Below are 20670 nucleotides of genomic sequence, written 5' to 3'. Positions count from 1 at the left end.
GGTGGTAGTGGTGGGGGGGGGGGATCAGTAAGAATGAAAAAGAAATAACTTGTAAATAGTGAATTGCAACCTTGTGTTGAATGAACTGCAGTTGTCGAATATTTACCGAATGTTTATTCCGACAGGACTTGCGGTAAAGTGCAAAAGCTATAGACGTAAAAATGTGGATACTGGGAAGCTAACAAGCCGAGAATTCCGTATCATAGCTCTCTGATAGGTTGAGGATACGCTTCAAAGAGCCATACATCACAACCGTGAACCCTACATGGTAATATATAGGATGAAAAATTATATCATTGCAACCCTGCATAGAAACCTCTCCGTCTGCTTCACAGTGGACGTTAAAGATGCCTGTGATATCATTCGTGAGAGTAAGCCATCGTGTGCCAGTGTCACGGTCTTTACATTTTTTTTCGAAAATTTGAAAGCACACCTTGCGGTGCGAAAGAAGTTCAGCGTATACATGCGTACATACAAATGTCTCGATCGGAATCTGGAAAATAGTCATGACACGGAGCGCTTTCTTTCTGAGTAAACGAGCATAATTAAAGAAATAACATATCTCCATCCTCTTCACCCCCCACCCCCAACTCCACCCACCACCGTCTCAGTACTCGGATGAGTTCGTGCAGTCGGCCTACCTGGCGCGGCGCCTGGCGTTCTTCTGCGCCCGCCGCCTCTCGCTGCTGCTGGGCGACCCGTCAGCCGCCACGGCCATGACCGGCCACGGCACGGGCCCTCGCTCCCACTCGCCGCTCCTCGGCCTTCCCTCCGGCGCCGGCGTCGGGGGGGGCGGCGGCGGCGGGAACAGCGGCGGCGGCGGCGGCGCAGCCGGCGTGGCTCCTGCGGTGCCGGCGGGCGGCAGCGCCCAGGGGACCCCGTCGGTGACGGCGACCGCGGGATCCACCCCTCCTCCACAGCCGCCCACCGGCTCCGCCAACCCGACACACCCGGCGTTCGCCGACTTCCAGTCGTGCCCCCAGCACCGCTCGCTCATCTACGGGCTCAGCTGCATGCTGCAGGTGCCGTGTGTTGGGACTGCGGCTGTGTTTCTCGCTCTCTCGCTCTCCTCTTTGCCTTCCTTGACTCGGCACGTGGTTGCGGTGTTCGCTGAGACATGCCCTTGGCTACGGGGGCGAGGGATGAGGGAATAGGCGATAAAAAATATAGTCTTGGCAGTCCAACGTGTTATAGACGAGATGTCGTACACACTGTGAAACTATTTATGCCGATGAGTAAGAAGATGTCGGACTCCGTAACACTGTGTTATAATATGCCTACGTAGTTTAGTGGTGTTAAGGTTAGATGTGCAGGCTGGGACTTTGGTAAGCAAAATGTTTAATTAAATGTCTCATTATGCACATGTAGTGTTCTGGAAAGAACACAACATTTTTCTCCACGTGTAGTGTTCTGCTAAAGAATGCTGCATGTGGCGTAAAATGTGTTCTAATTAATTCTCCGAGAGAATGCGTATTAAATAATCACTGGTTTTACAGAAGTATACAACTTTCTACCCGTGGCACACCACGGAAAGAGGACTACAGTCAAGGATATAATGTATGCGAAAAAAACGAAAAGGGAGAAATAAATAAGATAAATCATGGGATATAACAGGGCCAAGATGTCAAGGATCAGAGGGAAGGGTAAGGGAGCGGGGAGAGAAGGACGGAGCGAGCAGATGTGAGCTTGCGTAAAGCAGCGTCTGTTTTCACAGGGGGCATGGATAGAGGAGGGATTCGGAGTGGGGGTGGCCACACAGAGGTTGTGTGATTTTCAGAAGGCTTGAGCTGATGTAACGATATCGACGGAACAATGTGTGAAAACTTCATTCGAACTGAGTATTTATTTTTTACACGCCAAGCCGTGCATCCTAAAGGCAATGATGTTTTTCTATTAAACCCATACCGGGTTTAATAGAAAAATTCCGTAAGCCGTTCGTGAAATTACTGGCACACATTTGTAATGGCCAGTACAAGCGAGAGCGCTTGTTAGACGTGCAATGCGGAAGGCGTGTACAGTACTCTGAAAAATCCAGCTGCCATTGTCTTGTGTTTATTGCACAACCGACATTTCATGTTGCATTTCTGAGCGGATGCTATTAATCATCCTCTGTGATAGTCTTACGGGGCAGCGCAGGCCACCGCTAGTGAATGTTATTTGAGCGAACGTCGTGGGATTTGAAACCCTATCTTGCTGGCAAGCCTCACCAACCGCCGATAAAAAAAATAATTTTTTTACTTTTACATTTTACAAGTTAATGCAATGTGTGCGTGTCACAAGCCAAAGATATTTCTACTCGGAAATGCGGCGCGCGATAATAGCAGCGCACCTCCTTGTCATCGTCGTCATCATCATCATTGATTGTTTATGCCGTGCCTCCTCTGTAGGTGCATCTCGAGATGCCAGAGCAAAGGTGTATTTGACGTCTCCTTTTTCCCGTGTGCTGCCACCACAGTCATTTGTTTATCCAGCAGTCGGGCACACGATTGATGATGATGATAATGATGCGGCGGTGATGGCCGGGCCTTTAGCCCCGACAAGGTGCCTGCAGACCAATAGACGCTCTGTGGCCTGTGTTTCATGTAGTCACATGTGTCAGTGTCTTTAGAGTATTTTAGATAATCTTTCAGGAGTAACACGCTTGCAGACAAAATACATTGTTTAAAAACATACATTACGGACAATATGCGCAACAGTATAATTGTGTTAAAGAATAATTACGAAAAGATAATGTCAAAAATTACTCCTTCCAGTGAACCACTTTATTCTTTCTACGGGACTGTCTTTATACTGTCTGCAAATAGTCGTTGCCGTATCCCATTCAAACCAAATCTTTATTTCACAGAGCTCAAATATACAAATGAATGTAATTGTGATTGTGTGTGCAGTCATTGGTGGCCTGGCCGAGTCCCATCAGCCCCCACTACTCTCGAGTTCAATCGGGGTGTCGGCTTTGCTGGCTTGGCGTTCTTGTACTTTGCTCTCCCGTAATTTTGTTGTACTAGTTTGTTGTGATGTTCTCACCCGCCCCTACTGGGACATCTGTGAAAAAAGCTTCATAGCTCATCGTATTCCTCCAGCATAAATATTCTGATTCTGCAGTCACGATCCCTGCAGTCACGAAAGCTTTAAATCGAAATTCTGATTCTGACTTTATTAGCAACCCGGTCGCCTTGGTCAGCTGTTGCACACATCTGCCCGTCCCTTTATCGACACTCCACAACAACCCCACCCGCCGCCCCGCACTTTTATTCTCTTGCAGACGGTGACTCTGTGCTGCCCCAGTGCCCTCGTGTGGAATTACTCGCAGAACGAGAGCAAGACCAACACGCCGGGCTCGCCGCTCGACTTGCTGCCCCTTGCGCCCTCCAGCCTGCCAATGCCCGGGGGCAACAACGCCTTCAACCAACAGGTGCTGCTACCCCCCACCCCCTTCCCCCACCATGCACCATGCGACGGTGCCTTGACATCTACAGTTTGTCCTCAAAGTGTGTAAAATTCTACGTAGATGGGAACGAAATGTAAAGTCACACTTCCGCATGCTAAGCAATTGAAGAGCTGACGTTCGTAAGCACGGTAATGCCTGACTAGACATTTGTGAAAAAGAGCTTAATGGCTCATCGGATTCTACCAGTGTAAATAAAGATTCTGACTCGCTGTTTGTTAGCTGCATCTCCACGCTGCGCAGAAACATCACGTGCCAGTGCAAGTCCCAGTCAAGAACTGTGCTGTAACGAGTGCGGCGTTGTATTGTGCATTCTAGAATTGACTTGTGATACTGGTAGGAACCTCCTGGTTACACCAGCCCACAGGGGATTATTGTGTCCGTCCGTCGTGCAGGGAGGGGCTGGGTGGGGAGGGAGGGGCTGGGTGGGGAGGGGCTGGGTGGGGAGGGGCTGGGTGGGGAGGGAGGGGCTGGGTGGGGAGGGTGGGGCTGGGTGGGGAATGGGAGGGGTGGGGCTGGGTGGGGAGGGGCTGGTCACCCAGTGGTGCCCTTATAAAACTCAACGTTTAACCTACTCACGCCGTCTTGTGTCCACCCTCACAGTCGGGCAAATTTGCGAAATACACCACGCCGCCGTTGACCCTGGCCATTGACCGAGCAACCCAACGTTCCTACCAGCTCCCTCCGCTGGAATGTGTAATTGAGTGATTCTAGATTTGAAGCTTTCGTGACTGCAAGGATTCATACTCTTAGTTCTTTCGGTAAAGTCACGTAGGTAAATTAATAAAAAATAAATCAATAAAAATCACGACGTTTCGGAGGCAACACAAGCTTCTGTCTTCAGTTGAAACCGTCACAGCAAAATATCTGTACCTTATATAGTGGTTAAGGGGGGAGGAGCCAGGAAGGGCAGCTCCTCCCCCCTTAACCACTATATAAGGTACAGATATTTTGCTGTGACGGTTTCACCTCAAGACGGAAGCTTGTGTTGCCTCCGAAACGTTGTGATCTTTATTGATTTATTTTTTATTAATTTTACATACGTGACTTTACCGAACAAACTAAGATTATTGAGTGATGTCAGTGGTGCAACTAAAACAATACAAAATAACATTACAATATTAATATCATCAAGGACATTTCGTACAAGGAGTGCAAATGGTGTTCATGTGTTCTCGCCGATTGCGGCTGCTGAAGTGTAGGTGCGTGGCAGGTTGAGGCAGGTCGAGCAGCAGATTCCGTCAGCGAGGTCGTGCCGTTGAAGTTCGCTGGTCCTTCGACAAGTGCCAGGAGTCGACCGCGGGTGAGCGGCCGTGTTACATTTCACCTCTACACCCGCCCGCCCACCCGCCTGCTCACGGTTTGATGAATGATCACAATCTGACGTCCTAATTCTGTCCAAGAACCTGTTTTTAATCTCGTTGGCGGTGTCTTCTTTGTACCGTCTTTCTTAGTTTTTTTGCATAGTTTCTGCCATGAGCAGAAAAGTAATATTTGCATGAAAGTGGCAATACACCTGAAATAGTAAAATATCTCACACGCATGGTTGATTAAATGTGTTGTTGGCAAATGTACATAAGTATGTTTAAATTCTTCCGCACAGTACATAGCCACCCGTGCGAATAGGAGGTGCGGGAGAAGGACAACAAACTAAACACAAAAAGCAGTTCTAAGGAAATTAGTTTTCAATCTAGCTCCAGTGGCAAACAAAAACATAACTGATATTCTATATTGTTTCATAATTGATAAAAAATGATAACGCAGCAACCCTAGTGCGTGTATGCGTATGACTGTACGGGGTCTGCGTGTGACCCTGTGCTCATCTCTGTCTTCACATCACTGCCGTTTGCCAGGATTCACCATCAGCAAGGTCCTCTATACCCTGGAGCAGCTTGACAAGCACTGCTTTGACCGCTCCGACTCGAGCAGCTGCCTCGACTCGCTCTACAACAAGATTTTCTGCTCCCCGCAGAGCAAGGACGGTCAGGAGGTAAGGTCTGGGGAATGAACCCGAGCCCATCCTGCTACTGCTACCCCCGCCCCCCCAGCTACGCCCGTGTCTAGCAGCTGGCCATGCCTGACGACGCTATCGTAACGCTGCTGTGCGAGAGTGTGCCTGTACGCTCGTGTTTATAAATCGCGCGATGCCCGTGTTTGCCAGGTGGCTATGCCTTATGACGCTATCGTAACGCTGCTGTGCGAGAGTGTGCCTGTACGCTCGTGTTTATAAATCGCGCGACGCCCGTGTCTGGCAGGTGGCTATGCCTGACGACGCTATCGTAACGCTGCTGTGCGAGAGTGTGCCTGTACGCTCGTGTTTATAAATCGCGCGACACCCGTGTCTGCCAGGTGGCTATGCCTGACGACGCTATCGTAACGCTGCTGTGCGAGAGTGTGCCTGTACGCTCGTGTTTATAAATTTTGCGACGCCCGTGTCTGCCAGGTGGCTATGCCTGACGACGCTATCGTAACGCTGCTGTGCGAATGGGCCGTCAGCTGCAAGCGATCGGGGAAGCACCGCGCCCTGGTGGTCGCGCGGCTTCTCGAAAAGCGTCAGGCGGAGCTGGAAGCCGATGTGAGTTGTGGGCGGCCCACCAGACATGCGCTCATTACACACACAAAGCGCTTGCCACAAATGAACCAAAACACCTTGCTGATCTCGTCACGGAGCATAAACCGTGACGCAAACTACGGTCATCCTCGCAGCAGCAGCAGCAGCAGCAGCAGCGCCTTTTGGCTAGTCGTCGAACAAAGACGGTCACCGCATCGCGAACTTTCAGATGCGCTTCTGTGGCCATCTGGAATGCTCTTCCTTCTGATATTTGGATGCCACTGGAGCTACGCACTTTTAAATATAGATTTTAAACTAATTTCTTTAGAACTGCTTTTTGTGTTTAGTTTGTTGTCCTTCCCCCCCCCCCGCACCTCTGATTAGCACGGTTATCTGCGTACAGTGCAAAATAAGTTCCACATACATACGTACACAGTGCTGTGCTGTGACTAACACGAGACGTACACCCATAGCGCGTTTTCATCTACACCTTATTCTCGAAATAATGTTGATTGAACAGACCCCAACAGTTTATTTTTATAAAGGGTACATCACACTCCTGAAGGTCAAATTTTGAAGAGCATGCCCAGCAAAGTCGAATTGTTTCTTTGCTGTGTCTGCATGCTTCCCAGAAATGCCACGTGCCAGTTTAGTACCGTATAAACATTTTTCGTGCCACATTACGTCCAGACCAAGCGAGTATTTTTTTATTTGGAAATGTTTTAAGTTAATATTACACACCGCGTGTGTTGTAAAATAATATGAATTGTTCTGCACTCAAAGTGTTACACGGGCTCAAAGGTTTGTTTCTTTGTGGAGATAACGGATAGACCGGGGACCCCACCCCTCAATTAGCCCAGTACTCCGAGGACATCACGAAATAGCATCGGAACTCAGCGGTGATGGGAAGTTGGCAAAATTTGGTGATGACATTTTGGCGTTACGTGGGAAGTGCTCCGACCGATTGCTCCAAGACCGTGAGCAAGCAGTGTGTATGTATGTTGAACTTTTTTCACACCATACATAGACAACCGTGCTAATCAGAGGCGCGTAGAAGTGGAGTCATTGCTTTGGCTGGGTGTGTAAGTGACACAGCGCAGGCCTAAGCATGCTGACGACGTTCGTAAGCACAGTCTATGTTCTCTGGAGGTTGGTTTTCAAATCCCCCCCATCCCACCCAACCCCCACACCCCACTTCTACTGCCCAAAGCAGCGCTGCGGTGAGTCGGAGGTGCTGGACGAGAAGGAATCGATCTCGTCGGGCTCGCTGGCCGGCGCCAGCCTCCCTGTCTTCCAGAACGTGCTGCTACGCTTCCTGGATACGCAGGCGCCCATCATAAGTGAGCCGCACGCTTGGTCTGCCGCTTGGTCTGCCGCTTGGTCTGCCGCTTGGTCTGCCGCTTGGTCTGCCGCTTGGTCTGCCGCTTGGTCTGCCGCTTGCGGCGCAGACCTACGCCCGTGACGGAGTTGTGACGCTCGCTGACGTTGTGCTGTGTGTCTCCGTGACGGCTTAACCCTTATCCCGTTCCGATGACGTACGTGTACATCATGAAAATGAAAGAATAAAATAACTTGATAATAGGGGTTTTCACCTTTTTTCTGGCAACAAAACTGATAGCCTTCTTACAAGGATTCATGTCTGCATTAACCACAATACTTGCAGTCAAAATGCAAACAAAAACACACTATGATAATATTTGCATTGTCCTTAAAAGAAAGCCATCCCTTGGTGTGGACCAATCAGCTTCAAGGACAATGCATATATTATCATAGCGTGTTTTTTTTGCATTTTTACTGCAAGCATTGTGGTTAATGCAGACATGAATCCTCGTAAAAAGGTTTCAGTTTTGTTGCCAGAAAAAAAGGGGGAATACCCTATTCATCTTCTTGGTTCTTTCGGTAAAGTCACGTAGAAGGGAAATAATAAAATAATAAAAATATAACATAATAAAATAATTCTCACGACATTTTCGGCCACAACGTGACTTTACCAAAAGAACCAAGAAGATGAATCCCTGCAGTCACGAAAGCTTTAAATCAAAAAATGAAAACCCTATTATTATATTTTGGTACTGGCAAAGGAGATCTAATGATGAAATAAAATAACTTTATCGGTACCGAGACTCCCACAAGGCCATGCAGGAGGGCGTGTGGCACAGTTTGGCTGCCAGCTGTCATCGAGTGCAGCGGTCGTGTCACCACGGTTCTCTGCAGCGAGTACAATGTCTTGATAAACAGTGGCGCTATTATGTTCAAAATAAAATTAACACTGAGCCGCGAGTGCATTCCGAGATACAGAGGTGAACGGCGACCCTCCACCCTGCAACTTGCTCAGCAACTGCGATAAAAAAAATCGCCACTTTCGCCCTTTCCTGTTGTCAAGCCCTTAGGGGGCTGGGTTAATTCTATTGGTTGGTGACAACCAAAAGGTTCAGCGTTGAAAATCTTTAAATGGTCTGCAAAAGCTATTAAAATGTTGTTGACCACAGCTCCGTGTTCAACTTTAGAGTAACTGTCACTCTACCCCTTTAGAGCACTGTTAGATAAAACAACAACAAAACACCTCCCCGAGCCGTACTTTAAAAAAAAAATTCAATGGTCGCCTTCCCTCCGCAGCCGACCCAAGCAACGAGAGCGAGAAGATGGAATTCTCTAACCTGGTGCTGCTGTTCTGCGAGCTGATGCGTGCCGAGGTCTTCTGGCACGACGGCTACATGTGCACGCTGATCTCGCGCGGCGAGCTCGCCTGGGGCGGCGCGGCCGCCGCGGCCGCCGTTGCCACCGCCGCCGCAGCAGCCGCGGCGGCCGCCGCCGCCTCCACCTCGTCGTCGTCTGGGGGAGGCCCAGGCAGCGGCGGAGGAGGAGGAGGCAACTTAGGGGTCTGCTCTGGCTCCGTGGGGGGAGCCGGGCATCAAACGCCGTCGCCGCACCCCCACACGGTGCCCGACGGTTCGGGAAAGATGCAGCATTCCCAGCACCATTCGTCCGACATGAAGGAGGTGAGGTCTGAGTGGTCGGGCAGGTGGCCGGTGTTTCTTTTGGCAGTTGTTTCACCGTGATTTTTTTTTCTAAGTCGCTCGTTTCTCAGTCCGCTCGTCCTGGTGAGGGTCGCGGCGGCAGCATGTTGAGTAGGGCGGTTCAGACCTCCCTTTGGTTGGCGACGGACTCTAGCTCTTCCCGCAGAAATTCCCAGGTGTTTCCAGGCTCGCTGAGCGACATAGTCCCGCCAGCGTGTCCTGAGCCGGCCCCGGGGTCTTCACCCCATGTGGGACGTGCCCGGTAGAGTTCCAGGGGGAGTCTACCGGGGGGCATCCTTACCAGGTGCCCGAACCACCTCAACTGGCTTCTCTCGATCCGGAGGAGCAGCGGCTCGACTCTGAGGCTCTCCCAGATTACCGAGCTCCTCGCCCGATCACGGAGAGTGAGCCTGGCAAACTCTGCGGAGAAACCTCATTTCGGCCCCTCGTACCCGTGATCTCATCCTTTCGGTCATTACCCAAAGCTTAAGAACCAGGTACAGAGCATGAGCCGCGACGCAAGGAGGGGTACAGAAACTCCGCGGACAGAGGTCACGAACTCTGTGCTCCTGGGTTTAGAGAAGGGGGAGATTGGGCTTGCTGCTCCACCCAAGTGGGGACCGCAAGCGGGGTATGTTTGTACTTTTATTTGGGGAGGGGAAGATAATGGAGGAAGAACCTAAGTGAAGGGGGAAAGGCAATTTAATATTTTATGAAAATAAATGCGTATGGGTGTGTGTGTCATCTCCATGCGGTGGGGAGCAGTCGGGTAGCGGTTAGCACGCTGCGCTACGAACCTGGTGACACGAGTTCGATTCCTGCTCACAGCCAACACCGGTGACGATTATCTGAGCTGGTCCTGGAACTCCCCTAGGTCGAGTCAGCCTCAAATGAGTACCCGGTGCGATGTAGTTAAAACATCCCCAGTCTGGAGTCAAAGGTGGCCGGGCATGTTGTTGGCTACCCCACCCCTTTGTGTGCCGTGCCGGCCTTCATAGGTGCCTCACTGACAGTACTTGCCCCGACAATTTGTTGGGTCAAGTGCTCAAGCATGGAGATGACAATTCAGGGATCGGGTTTGATTAAATTATTAACACTTCTCCGGGAAGTCAGTGGTGGTTGGTCTATTGACAGACATCTCTTCTGTCAGAGAATTATGGAATGTCTACCACTGGCTCAGAAAAGTAGAGATGAGAGAGGCCGGGCGGACGGGCGGGACCATTTTGAATTCCATAGAAAAGTCTTAATTTTGCTACCGGCGGTTTGTGACGAGAAAATGTCAACGACAGTTACGATGTATATGTTGTGGGTATAAACGTGGAGCGAGACTTCTCTTTCGGAGGCAACGCGTTTATTTCCATGAAGATAACAATACCAATAGCCGTAACACTTGCGGCTATGGCCCCTGGAACACTACGGGGTACGGCCCCGTCACGCGACAAGCTAAGGGAGGGACATCCTCCCTTTAAGCGTGACCTACAGACTCCGGGCTACGCTCTGACGGGTCCTCCAGGAGCTAGGGGAGGCTAGACTGACCCGGCCTAGCCAGGCTACGGGTCCCACCGCTGGTCCCCGGCAACCCGGCTCTGACAAAAGCCTCGGTTGAAGGTCCCAGGGTGCTGGTCTAGTCTTCAGACGTCTTCGGGTCTTGAGTGGACAAACACTGCCGGTCCCGTTGAGAGGACCGGCTTTTATACACAAGTTGGGGCTCACCCCGCCCATAACCACACCTTCCCTCGAACCTTCCAGAAGTGTCTGGAAGGGTTGGGAATTAACCGTTGGCCCCTAGCCGCCACCCCTTGGGGGTCTGGGGTCTTTATCTCTGGTCACAGGGTACCCAGGGGGGTTTACCCCAGGTTAACCATCACCCCTCCCGCTCACTCTCTCGGCTGCCCCCTTGGTATGGCGCAACATGTACGTGCGGCGTCTGCCCATTGTTGTCCATGGGTACCGAAATGAATGCGGTTATCTGGTGTGTTTTTGGCCAGGAGTCTGGTATGGTTGAGTCCATGGAAATGGACTCTGGGGCAACGACTCTCTTTGATGATTTGGACAAGAGCGACTACAAGGCTGAGTTCCCGACTGACTTCATGGTATGTTTTAATTTTACAGTAGAACTCTGGATTATCCGTGTTATGGCTGGGAGGATGGCCGCGGATCAGTGAAAATTGTGGATAATCCACAAATATCCATTTTCCCGTGCATGTCTATGCCAAAAAACACTCATGTGGGCTTAAATTAGTGGTTTTTGAAGCATAACTTACGATATCGATTGTTACTCTTTTGATTCATAATGAATACTAACGATCGACCGATCGATGCGCGTGCTCAGTTACAACACTTTCCTGCTCCCGCGCAGAAGACTCGGCTCACTAAGTCGATAGCAGAGCCGTGCCAATCAACGTCAATCAAACTCCGCCCACTGTTGTAAATATATGCAACTACTGTACTGTAGAGGCACTCGCATGGATTTCTAATTAACCGGAGCACATATTTCTTCTGTTTAAGCACGTGACTTGTAATACACATTTACAAGATTAAGCAATGTATAGCTGTTTTTAGATTGCTCATTTGGTCTTAAGGGAAAATCTACAAATTGGACAAACCACACGCAGATAATCGAGAGTCTACTGTACAGTAAAAGCTTGGATTGCGAGTAACTTGGTCTGTGAGTGTTTATTAATTTGATAAACGAGCGAGGTCTTGCAATACGAGTAGTACGTGTGTACGCTTTGTCTGCCGAGCGTCACGTGATCACAACTGATATACGAGTGCTTTGGATTACAAACACGTTTTCGGAACGAATTATGCTTGCAATCCAAGGTTTTACTGTACTTGCTAAATTAAACTCACTATTTTCGGCTGAGGTAATGAGTGACTGCACAAAATGTGTTTTCTTTTATTAGGTCTATCACAGTTTTTATTTATCACGTGGCTTAATTGATTAACTCCTTCATTTAATTAAGAACTTTCTCCAATTCATTCTGACAGTGTCTTTATTCCTTTAGTGTCCTTTATTACCACAGATGGCCTCCGGGTTGGTATTGCATGTCGTAACATAATTGCAAAGGAAACCCCCCCATGATATTTAGATAAGTAATAACAACATTAGGTACTGCATTCAGACTTAATAAGAATTCACTAAATATTTACAATTAGATCTTTACAATCTAATAATAAATAACACACTACCGTACAGTTTAAACTTTGTCACGTACACTCACCGTGGAACGGCTGTGAAAAAAAAACTATAAACTATTTTTATTTTACGATTTAATGCCCACTCAGCTATAAATGATAGCCCGCCAAAGTGGCTTATGTGGAAACTTTATATCACCCAAATAATCTAGATCCACTTTTCTAATTTTGGAGGGAAAAACTTGATGACCCGGAGAAAAATACACGTGACCACAGGGAGAACATGCAAACTCCAAATATATACAGCCTCCAGGGTCGGGATCGAACCCACGACCTCCTGTATGCCAGGCGAGGTAGTTAACATTTCGCCACCGTACAAGTCTGAGGCTCACTGAACGCGTAGAGCCGCAGAGGTATCCCGACAGACTTTATGCATTTATTTTGTTCATAAGATAAAGTTAAAAGTAAAACTATATATCGAATTACTAACACCAAGGGAATGAGTATGGCATCAAAGTGTGCATTTTTGCCCAATTGCATATAAATACACAATCGGTCTCCTCCCAACAGCGTAATTGGTGTGGGAACAGTGTTCCTAATAGTTTGTTTTTCTCTATGTATTTATTTATTGACAGAATATCAGAATCTCTAATTATACTGGAGGAATGTGAGCGGCACAGTAGAAACCCCTCTTAACGCCATTAATTGGTTCCACGAAACCGGTCGTTAAGCGAGTATTGTAAATACGCGTTAAAGGCTTAATTCGTTCCGATAGCATCGAACATGACCCTTTTTCACTCGAAAAGCGTACTTTATAATATTTAAGCAATTTATATTAATGCATAAAGAGTCTTACAGCATTTTTACACATAATATTAAAGGGAACGCAGTTAATGAATGCATTAAATGATATTTACTGTGCCTAAAACAGCCCGTCGTTAGCAGGAGAATGGTCAGGAAGCAAAGGCATTGGGCTCTATGGAGGCCTGTTGTTAATTGATTAGTCGCTTACTATTATACACTAAACTACTATACACTGCACTACTTTACACTACACTACTATACACCACCCTACACTAATATAAACTACACTACTATACACCACACTACTATACACCACACTACTGTACACTACTATACACTGCACTACTATATACTACACTAATATACACTACACACTACTATACACTACACACTACTATACACTACACACTACTATACACTACACACTACTATACACTACACACTACTATACACTAAACACTACATTATATACTAATATACACTACATTATACACTACACATTGGGCTCTATGGAGGGCCGTCGTTAACGGGGGTTGTCGTTACGAGAGGGGTTCTACCGCAAAGCTCTTTTTCATAAATTTCGTACGTACCCACAATTCTGGCCTACTGGAAGTCCGGCTTGGAGGGCTTGTTATTGAAATTCTGTGCGGGTGGTGCATGGGAAGGAGATGTTTTCTCCCCTGGATACGGACCCGCTGGCTTCGGAGCCCAAGCCCAGTCCGGCGTCGGATAAACCCACGCAGACCAAAGAGGACAAGCCCCTTCGCAAGGAGAAGCCCCTGGACCCCATCTTCCCTCCCACGCACGAGCTGCCCCGCCACCTGCAGTACGCGCTGCACTTCCCCATTGTGCAGGTGAGCTGGAGATCGCGCTTGCACCAACGGTATGTGGTGATATTCTTGGTTCTTTCGGTAAAGTCACGTAGAAGGGAAATGATGAAATAATATAAATGTAAAACAATAAAAATTCTCACGACGTTTCGACTGCAACACAAGCGATCGTCTATAGGTGTGAAATCCACAGCAAGAAAATTTTACAAAAGTGGCGGATTTTCCTAAAGTCAGCACCACAGACAGCGATCTGGCAGTTGGCCAGATGGACGAGTCCATCTATGTTCTTGGTAAAGTCACGTAGAAGGGAAATAATAAAATAAAAAAAATAAAACATAATAAAATACAATTCTGTCTGAAAGGACGCTGTCTTTCCGACAGACCTGTTCTTCACCTGAGGACGGCTGCTTGCGTTGTGGCCGAAACGTCGTGAGAATTGTATTTTATTATGTTTTATTTTTATTATTTTCCTTCTACGTGACTTTACCAAAAGAACCAAGAAGATGAATCCCTGCAGTCACGAAAGCTTTACATCGAGAGTCCATCTATGTTCGGAAAAGAGGAGGGGGGAGCAGAAAATGGAATGTGGTCTGAAAGTCACCATAAGCGTGAATACAATCAATTAAGACCCGGAGTGGTTTTTCAAATCCTTCCAATGATTGCTAAGCCAGAATCCATCTTCTCGGTTGAAATTGTCTCTGTGTTTGTATATGTGAATAGCCTCATGAACGAACCTCTCATGGTAGCCAGATGGCTTACAAAGAACCTCTGTCTTGGAGAAATCAATGTCATGTGAGCCCACTGAATTATAACAGTGATCTGCCACGGCCAAGGTGTTGGTCCTTCCGTGTTTAAAATCAAACGATATGTGGTGAGCCACGCTGACCGTCCCTCCGCCACACTGTCCCTACACCACGTGTGTGTGTCTGTCCCACGCACGCAGGACGAGTCGTCAGTGCACGAGTGCAACCAGCGGCTGATTGTGCTGTACGGCGTGGGGCGGCAGCGAGACGAGGCGCGGCACCACATCAAGCGCATCACCCGCGACATCCTCAAGATCCTCAACAAGAAGAGCACGGCCGAGACCGGTGAGGGGGGGGGGGTTGCAGGGTGACCGGCACCGCCAGGGATCGCTAAGTTGTCTTGTGGTTGTTGTTGCTTGACTTGCATCCCACTGGGATATTTGCACAGGGTTGGTGTACGGTGATTTTTCTGCAATATTTTACTGTCTTTTCTTGGATTTTCTGTTTGCACATAGTCACTTTATGATATTTTATTGTTCATGTTTTTTTGTTTGTTGCGGTTGCACCCGATTCAAGAGCCGAATGGCTCACAGGGCTATACCTAATAAATGAACTTGAACTTTGAACTTTACCTGCGTCACACCGGGAATGTGGCTCTTTTGGACTGTGGCCCGTTTGTCTTTTTAAATCCTTTATATTAAGTTCGCTTGCTTGCTTGCGCGCTTACGACCGTGCAAATCTTTCGGTCGTTTTTAACCCACTTCCCGTGATCCAATCGAGCTGACATTTAGCACACAGACTCGTTGTGCGTGACAATTTATTTTCGTGAAAAATTTTTTCCAAAATTTTCCACTTCAACTACCAATGTGATAAAAATGAAACTCTTACTCAAGAAAAACAGAAATGAATAATAAAATAAAACCGATGCCACGCATATAAAGGATTTATAGTGAAAAACTTTGTTTTTACGGGTTAATTGAACACCTATCTCATCAACTGGCTTGTACGTACGTTTGCTGGCCTTCTTTCGCGCCGTACGTAGCCAATCGCAGGTGTTCAGGGGAAGGACAGTAAACTAAACACGTAAAGCCGTTCCAAAGAAATGAGTTTTCAATCTAGATTATTTAAAAGTGCATAGCTCCCAATGGCTTCCTAATATTGGAAGGAAGGGCGTTCCAGATGGCCGCAAAAGTGCATCTGAAAGCGCGCCATGCCGTGACTGTCTTTGTTCAATGGTTCGCCCAAGGCCGCTGCGAGGATTACGAGAATTTGTGTGATGGCTGGGCATGCCGATTCAACCAGCTTTTTAATGCTTTGTCATTTCTTTGGCTACGCTTTTTAGCATGACTGTGTGTTGTCAGATGGACATGTCTCATGACGTGAGCCGTGCATAACCACCATGTCATGCTTTGTCAGCTGGGCTGTGTCATGTCAGCTGGGTTGTATATTTTCAGCTTTTGTAACAGCTGGTTTGTGTCGTACCGAATTGGCTGTGCCTTGTCGCCCAAGCTGTGGTCTTGTCGGCCGGTACTGTGCAGCGTGGCGGATGTGAGCCGAAGTTGTGCCATTACAGGGGAGGAGAGTCAGAAGAGCAAGAGGAGTAAGCCGGAATCCTTTCCGACGCTTGAAGGCATCTTCTCTCGCTTCCAACAGCTCTCCTACTTCGACCAGCACCAGGTCACCTCGCAGGTACGCGCTGGCACAAGCACATGACACACATGGTGGCCAGCGGTGTGTACGAGTGGACATCTGTGGGACAGAGCTTTCTAGCTCATCAGATTCCTCCAGGATAAGTAAATATTCTAAATCTGATTCTCTCCGCAAATGGGGTTTAACCATTTTCGCATGCCAGTCATCAATAGGGTTACGGTTTGCAAAAACAAAGATCCCCATATTGAATCAGAATCTTGATTTAGACTGGAAGAATCCGATGAGCTATGAAGGGGTCGTGTCAGGAAGTTACGACAGCAAACAGTACAAAAACAAGATAGTTGTGCAAAGTATAGGAAAGCTAAGCAAGTGACTAAATATTGATATAAATTACAAATTTTATCTAGATTTGAAGCTTTCGTGACTGCAGGAATCCATGCTCTTTGGTTCTATCGGTAAAGTCCACGTAGGTATAAAATAAAATAAATACTTTCCACATCATCATGATGATGATTGCTTGTGTTGCAATCGAAACGTCGTGATTTATTTTATTTTAAACCTACGTGACTTTATCGAAAGAACCAAAGGGTACAAATTTTACTTCCTGGAAACAAGCTGGTGAGAGCCAGTCTGTTGAACAAGTCTTATTTCAGGAGGAGCGGAAGCTGGCACCCACACGCATGCACTCTCTAACGTGGGTGCATTATGCGGTGTTTGACAACACACTTCTTGAAACTTTTGGCCTGCCCAAAACGTCGTGTGTTATCCCGGCGCTGGTATTCATGAATCAAAGTCAAGCAATGACACACACAGATGGGATGAGTAGATGATTCTAACAGTCGATAGTTGCAGCTGCTGCAGAAGCCTGGTGCGCCATCTCGTGTCATTGTATTCTGAACTTTTTTGTTGGTTGTGTGCTTTTTTGTTTTGGTGCCACTTGTTAATTTGTTTTTTCATTTTTTACTTTGTTCTGTAGTGGGGTTTTCATTTGCTTGGTGTGTACGTGTGTGTGTGTGTACGTGTATGTGTGTCTACGTGTGGTGTGTGTGTGTGGGAGCGGTGGTGTAGCGGTTAGCGTGCTGCGCGATGAACCCGGTGACCCGAGTTCGATTCCCGCTCACGGCCAACACCAGTGACGATTATCTTAGCAGGTCCTGGGCCTTCCCTAGGTCGACTCAGCCTCAAATGTGTACCTAGTGTGGTGTATAAAAACATCGCCACTGGGCAGACAAAGGCGGACGGGCATGGTGCTGGCCACCTCGCTTTGCCATGCCGGCCGTCGTAGGTGCCACTTGCTAACGGCACTTGCCCCAACAGTCGTTCAGGCTATACGGGGATCTTTGTATTTGTTTGGTTTCTTTCACACCGTCCGTAGCCAACCACTTCTATATGGTATTTGCTCCTTATATGTAATTAATGTAGAGCGTTGTGGGATGCTCTCGGCATGAATGACGCATGTATATAAAATGTAAGTATTATTATTATTGTTGTTGTGTTCATCAGGTCGCCAGCAATGTGCTCGAGCAGATCACGAGCTTCGCATCGGGGACGTCATACCACCTGCCGCTGGTGCAGCACATCCAGTTCATCTTCGACATCATGGAGCACTCGCTCAACATCCACGGCCTCATCGACTTCGTCATCCAGGTGTTGCCCCCCCCCCTTCCTCCTCTTTGGCTGCCTGCTGAATTGCATTTTTTTACAAGAGCCCGAGCTACAAAGCCTGAACCCTAACAAGGGAAGGGGGCACAGAATTTCCGGTGATCCCGAATGAGCTGAGCGTGGTAGGGGGGACAGTCCCTGGGCACGGTTTTACTGCTTTCATGCGTCCCGCTGTATCTCCTGCAGCTGCTTTGAATGAGCTGAGCGTGGTAGAAGGGGGGACAGTCCCTGGGCACGGTTTTAATGCTTGCATGCGTTGTGCTGTGTCTCCTGCAGCTGCTGAATGAGTCGAGCGTGGTAGAAGGGGGGGTCGGTCCTTGGGCACGGTTCTACTGCTCTCATGCGTCCCGCTGTGTCTGCTGCAGCTGCTGAATGAGCTGAGCGTGGTAGAAGGGGGGGCATTCCCTGGGCATGGTTTTAACGCTCGCATGCGTCCCGCTGTGTCTGCTGCAGCTGCTGAATGAGCTGAGTGTGGTAGAAGGGGGGACAGTCCCTGGGCACGGTTTTAACGCTCGCATGCGTTCTACTGTGTCTCCTGCAGCTGCTGAATGAGCTGAGCGTAGTGGAGGCAGAGCTGCTGCTGAAGTCGTCGAGCCTGGCTGGGAGCTACACCACGGGGCTGTGCCTGTGCATCGTGGCTGTGCTGCGTCACTACCACGCCTGTCTGCTGCTCGGGCCGGACCAGACGGCGCAGGTGTTCGAGGGGTGAGAGGCTCCGCCACCACAGTCACAGTCTCTAGGCACCCGTACAGCCACGGTCAAGACGACCATCACACTTCCCGGCATGGCTGTCCGTACAGCCACGGTCAAGACGACCATCACACTCCCCGGCATGGCTGTCCGTACAACCACGGTCAAGACGACCATCACACTCCCCGGCAATGCTGTCCGTACAACCACGGTCAAGACGACCATCACACTCCCCAGCATGGCTGTCTGTACAGCCACGGTCAAGACGACCATCACACTCCCCGGCATGGCTGTCTGTACAGCCACGGTCATGACGACCATCACACTCCCCGGCATGGCTGTCCATACAACCACGGTCAAGACGACCATCACACTCCCCGGCAATGCTGTTCGTACAGCCACAGTCAAGACGACCATCACACTCCCCGGCAATGTTGTTCGTACAGCTACCGTCACCCATACAGCCACCGTCAGAACAACAATTTAAACCTCTTGTCACAGCTGCCCATACAGCTGCCATCACCCATGCTGGCGCTGTCATAGCCTCTATCATAGCTGTCCGTACAGCCACCATCACAGCTGCACACACAACCAAATAATATGAATGTTTACTTGCACGCTGGTTTAATCATTATCAGCAGGCCGTGCGGAGTGATGAATCCACGACCTCCTGTATACCAGGCGAGGTAGTAAACATCTCGCCACCGTGGCGCCCTTGTTGTCGTCATCGCCCTACTCACATTTGCACCTCGGCAGGTTGTGCGGCGTGGTGAAGCACGTGGCCAACCCTTCGGACTGCTCTTCCCCCGAGCGCTGCATTCTCGCGTACCTCTACGACCTGTGCGTGTCCTGCAGCCACCTCAAGAGCAAATTTGGGGACCTCTTAAGGTGAGAAGGGTGCAAGGCAGCTGTCGGCCCTGGCTTACTGTCGACGCCGCTGGTTTGGGACACTTTCCAACCAAGGGACTGGAGTTTGTATGTATGGATGTTGAACTTCTTTTGCGCCGTACGTAGCCAACCGTGCTCGTCGGAGATTGAGAAATGCACGTCTGAACAAGCCGTTGCCCAACACCGGTGTTTGACCCAGAGCCACACTAACCACCTGACAATTGTGGTATCTGATGTGGCCGTGATGGCGGTGGTGGTTGCAGCTGTTTTTGCTGATGCAGCAGTAGCTACTGACGAGAGCATCGGTTGTGGTGATTGTGGTGGCTTTGTATGGAGGTTGTGGTCGCTGTGATGGCTGTTGTGGCCGATGCAGCAGTCGGTGGAAACTGATATAGCATCGGTTATGGTGGTTGTAGTGACTGTGGTAGCTGTAGCTGTGGTGGTGGTGTCCGTTGCAGTAGTGGCTCGTGGCAGGCTGCGTTGGCGGTAGCATGTGACGGCCGTGGTGACGGTGTCACTCCCCGTGTTCGCAGTGGCGCCTGCTCCAAGGTGAAGCAAACCATCTACTGCAGCGTGACGCCCTCCACGTCCAACCTGCTGTGGGACCCCGAGTTCATGCAGGACTACATCGAGCACCCGGACACGCAGATCAACTACTCGCTGCTCGGCAAGGTGCTGCATGACAGCGCGGTCCACCGCTACAGCTTCGTGTGCAACGCGCTCATGCACATCTGCACGGGCCACCAGGATACGGATCGGTGAGTTCGCCGGGCGTATACCCCACCCGCCACCCTACCCTAGCCCGCATCGTTTCAGTAAAAGCTCATTCATTTGAGCGTTAAACCGATTACGATGAAAACCGCATAAAGTTCTGGGTGGGTGTGAAAACCACAAGCTTACGACAGGAGGAAGCTTTGGGGTGATAGAAATAAAGCCAGTCAAGGGTACCGTTACTGGGGTAGTAGGAGCAGCGGAGGGGTTGGAGTGATTTCCTATTGAGTTGTTTGATGTTTCATATCAGGATTAAGACTTTGGATGTATGTGTGTATGTTGAGCTTCTTTCGCACCGTACGTAGTCAACCGTACTAATCGGAGGTGCGGGGGAAGGACAACAAACTAAACGCAAAAAGGCAGTTCTAAAGAAATGAGTTTTCAATCTAGATTATTTTAAAGTGCATAGCTCCAGTGGCTTCCTAATATCGGAAGGAAGAGCGTTCCAGACGGCCGCAGAAGCGCATCTGAGCACGCGATG

The 20670-nt window shown here is 49.0% G+C and overlaps 1 protein-coding gene across 1 annotated transcript in view; it reads left to right on the top strand.

Moving 5' to 3' along the window:
- LOC133357477 (mediator of RNA polymerase II transcription subunit 12-like protein) overlaps positions 1-20670 on the top strand; it is a 66460-nt gene that overhangs the window by 17690 nt on the left and 28100 nt on the right. The window contains 16 exon segments of the mRNA XM_061575421.1: positions 612-1022; positions 3263-3412; positions 4648-4683; positions 4685-4748; positions 5299-5435; positions 5889-6020; positions 7207-7336; positions 8613-8995; positions 11002-11108; positions 13608-13809; positions 14729-14873; positions 16102-16217; positions 17682-17825; positions 18382-18545; positions 19287-19418; positions 19952-20176. Of these exon segments, the coding sequence (XP_061431405.1) occupies positions 612-1022; positions 3263-3412; positions 4648-4683; positions 4685-4748; positions 5299-5435; positions 5889-6020; positions 7207-7336; positions 8613-8995; positions 11002-11108; positions 13608-13809; positions 14729-14873; positions 16102-16217; positions 17682-17825; positions 18382-18545; positions 19287-19418; positions 19952-20176 (2678 nt within the window).

Source organism: Lethenteron reissneri, chromosome 58 (assembly GCF_015708825.2).
Source record: "Lethenteron reissneri isolate LAM-NWPU_2019-01 chromosome 58, ASM1570882v1, whole genome shotgun sequence".
NCBI lineage: Eukaryota > Metazoa > Chordata > Hyperoartia > Petromyzontiformes > Petromyzontidae > Lethenteron > Lethenteron reissneri.
Note: the sequence above shows the minus strand (reverse complement) of the source record. Positions and strands in the feature narration are given on the sequence as shown.